The 3,580-nt window shown below is 36.3% G+C and overlaps 1 protein-coding gene across 1 annotated transcript; it reads right to left on the minus strand.

Moving 5' to 3' along the window:
- Positions 1-272: 272 nt before the first annotated feature.
- Positions 273-3,360, minus strand: LOC127125843 (uncharacterized). The gene is made up of 6 exons (XM_051054679.1): positions 2,844-3,360; positions 2,136-2,324; positions 1,788-2,027; positions 1,293-1,510; positions 930-1,184; positions 273-804 (listed from the first exon to the last, which is right to left on the minus strand). The coding sequence occupies exons 1-6, from the start codon at positions 3,253-3,255 to the stop codon at positions 556-558; spliced, it is 1,563 nt and encodes a 520-aa protein (XP_050910636.1). The 5' UTR covers positions 3,256-3,360; the 3' UTR covers positions 273-555.
- Positions 3,361-3,580: the final 220 nt, after the last annotated feature.

The raw sequence follows: 3,580 nt of genomic DNA on the forward strand, positions 1-3,580 counted from the left end.
AAATTGAAATGAAATGTTGACCACTACCTCTTTTTATTGTCTCTATCCACTGCTTTTTTAAAGTAGAAGGATTCAAGTTGAAGAAAAAGTTGGAATTTTGATACGCTTAATCTGTAATTATGATTAATACTATTTCCTTAAGTTAACACTTCCCAAAACCCTTTCAAAATCTGTAGAGATGATAGTTGAAGCAACAAACTCCATTTTGAACAATCCATCAACCCCCAAATGCAAAATCAAAACCAGAAAGATGCTAAAATGATAAAAAGAGATGAGGGGAAGATAAGTGGTACTAATTAACAGGCATGGTTTTGCCGCCGTCAATCGGATGAACACTCTAAGTCCGATAATGCAGTTAAGATACAGTTTGATTTGGGACAGTGGAAGGTTAGTAAAAACAATGTAGGTGGCACACTTTTACCTATATCTCCAAAAGCTTTTGTGGTTCAAAACCTTCTGAATACTGAAAACTCTATCCTTTGAAGCTTTACTGTGCATAGGAGCCGCCTGTGTTATTTACATCCAAACCGAACTCTGTTTACCAGCAGTTTCGTATCATTCCGTATCAGAAACAGATACTTGTAAAGCATCTTCCGTGTTTTTCTCGAATGCAGTTTCCTCCTGTCGCTCAATTGGACCTTGAGGAGTTCCAAAAAGTGTGGAGAATATTTTCTTATGGCATTCATCACAGAAAAAGTAATAGGAGAAGTGGCCCTCATTTGGAAGCTTGTGGATTACAGCCTCTGGTAACACCCTTTCTATGTATTCCATCATTGATGGCGGGACCACCCTATCGTCCAATCCCTGATCAAGAATTCAAAAGGGAATTGTAAGATTCCTAAATTGGATTGAGTTGAACTCCAAGTAAAAAAAATGAGAAAATACAGAATAATTATATCACCAATACTCAGAGAAGAACATGTTCAAACCTGCCATATGTGTATACGGCCGAGGTATCCTGCAAGTTCACATTCTGTCTGACCGTACATGGACTTCAACCAAAGAAGCAAGCTTCCCGTTCGGCACTTCTTATGCACACGAAGTTCTTCAATGTCGAAGTCCCATTTAGTTACCTGCAGCACAGCTTCCTCTAGAAATGGTTGCATGTTTCCCTGGCGAACTGACTCCTCTAGATCCCTCTGCCAAAACTCTTGGAATGCAGGTTCGTCGATTAGAATTTCATCCTGAACAACATATATGAATTAGATTTGTCAACAGATCATACAGCCAAATATGCTCATACACGTTTTATGCCTTTAATATAATTCAATTTCAAGGTTATCGCAGCTCACCTTCTTCCCTAGTGAAAGTGAAAATTGCTTGTCAATCCGGTCATGCTTTTCTGGCAAGAAACTTTTCCGATAGAAAAAAGAGAGAAGTCTTGGAAATCTATACGCCAAGGAATACATATATTTTCTCCTTGGAAGCCACTTCTCCCAAGTTCTTTTCATCTCATCTTTAGTCATGTGTGACTCATAAGGATTAACCATAGGGGCTAACATTGCAGCACCTGCAATTTCATGTGATATTACAAATCATCAACAGAGGTATACAAACAACTAGAAATTATTACATTGGTATAACCACAATTGACATTTTTTTCACAATAACTTACATGAATCGAGATAGTCACATATCACAATAAAAAGTTCTATTATTTTAGATTTTAAACATTTCAAAAAAAGTGTTCACATTATAAATTTATTAGTATAACTTATAAACCCTTTTCATATGCGGAACCAGTCAAAGGTATCGAGACATAAAAAATTTGAAAAGGGAAAAAAAACCTGCAATCCTCTCAGGAATATATCTGAGTGAAGCCCAAGCGTGAATGCATCCACTTGAATGGCACAGCACCCAGAACTTTTCGGTTACATTGACAGCATTGACTAGATGCAACATATCCATAGCTGATGAATTGAAATTTCGGTTGGGATGTGGATCACTCTCCCCAAAACCAGGAAGATCATAAGTGACCAAGCGAACGCCATATTCTTCGAGCAACAATGCTTTAACCCCAGGAATTCCTACCATTAGAGATATTAAAAGGCAGTAGAAAAAGTCAGAAGACAATAACTCAATTTTCGTAGTGCATATGTTTTTGAATGCTTATAAGGAAAAGCATGTAATTGTACCTGCCAGCCGAGATGAAATAAAAGAATGCGGAGCAACAAGGGAAAACCTAGCTCTGCCAGCTGAAACACCTTGATCATGATAAGCAAGGTACCTACCATCCGGAAGCAATACGCGGCTAGCAATAGGAGGATGCATACGCACCATCACCGCTTTGGTTAAGGTTTCATGATTAGAATCTACACTTATAGCTGCAAACAATTTATCAACAAAAAGTCAGCAAACCTTAAGCCAAACCCAGCAAAAATCATCGGTAAACAATTAAATAGTACTAGTATCTTTTTCCCCCAAAATTCATAGAACATAAATCAAACATGACCGAGTTTATACCGAAATAGAAAATCAACAAGTAGGAAACGAATGATCACATCACATATATAAGTACTTGCTAATATTGTAATAATCTCTTTATAAACACATACAAACACTAAAACACTTACTAATAAATAGTAATCAATTAACTAATCACCGGTGACAACAAGGTTAACTTAATAAGACTTGAACTCGGAACATAACATTAACAACATTGAACTACTTCATCTTTAAAGGAAGACCTAGTCAACAACAAATCCAAAATCCACAAAAATAGCAACTAAGCCTAGTCATCAATCACTCAGCACCAAAACTAGGTTATCGAATTGAAATTTATTGCAACTGTCGAATTAGGAAAGTAAAATAAAACTAAAACTAAACGAATGAAATTAAGAAACCTGCGAAAGCAAGAAGAAAAACGGTTAAGACAATAGACCAAGCTTGAACAGGATCACGATCTTCAGGCAAAAAGTCATTCAAAAACCTTAATCTCTTAGAAACGTTAGAACAAGGTCCACGAAGGTTCTTCACAAGATAAGAATCCTCGTTCAAGAAATTCTGCTGCAGAATAATGTCTCTACAGCCTCTACCGAACTCCATAAGTATCTCACACCAAGCCATCAAAAACCCAACCGCGTGCTCCTTCAAACTCTCTCCACCTCCAGATTCAGTCACTAGTTCTTGTTCGGATTTTCTCACCGCAAACGACGCCGTGGAAGGGGTTTGTTCCGGCAACGGATTCTCCATCAAACTGGCTAACTCCTCGCTCCACCATGTGGTTCCTCTGGGTTCCGCCATTACACACAGCATGTGCTGGAGAAAATAAATTGAAATCAACACGAATGATGGTATCTCTTTTTTATTTTATTTTTATCTTTTTGCGTAATCGTGAAGCTAAGTTTTTAAATAGAAGAAATCAAAGAAGGATGATTCATTAGAAACGTTTTTTTACAGAAAATTATTAAATAATATTATTTTTTTTATCAAATATCCTTAAATTAACACCAGATTATTACTTTTGACTCATAATGTTTTATTCAATATTTATGAATTTTATAATTGTTACGGCTATCTACTTTTTTTATTATTTGCAATGCATTAGAAAACCTTAGATATCTACTAGTATCATTTAAAA

Source organism: Lathyrus oleraceus, chromosome 3, assembly GCF_024323335.1.
Source record: "Lathyrus oleraceus cultivar Zhongwan6 chromosome 3, CAAS_Psat_ZW6_1.0, whole genome shotgun sequence".
NCBI classification, from domain to species: Eukaryota; Viridiplantae; Streptophyta; class Magnoliopsida; order Fabales; family Fabaceae; genus Lathyrus; species Lathyrus oleraceus.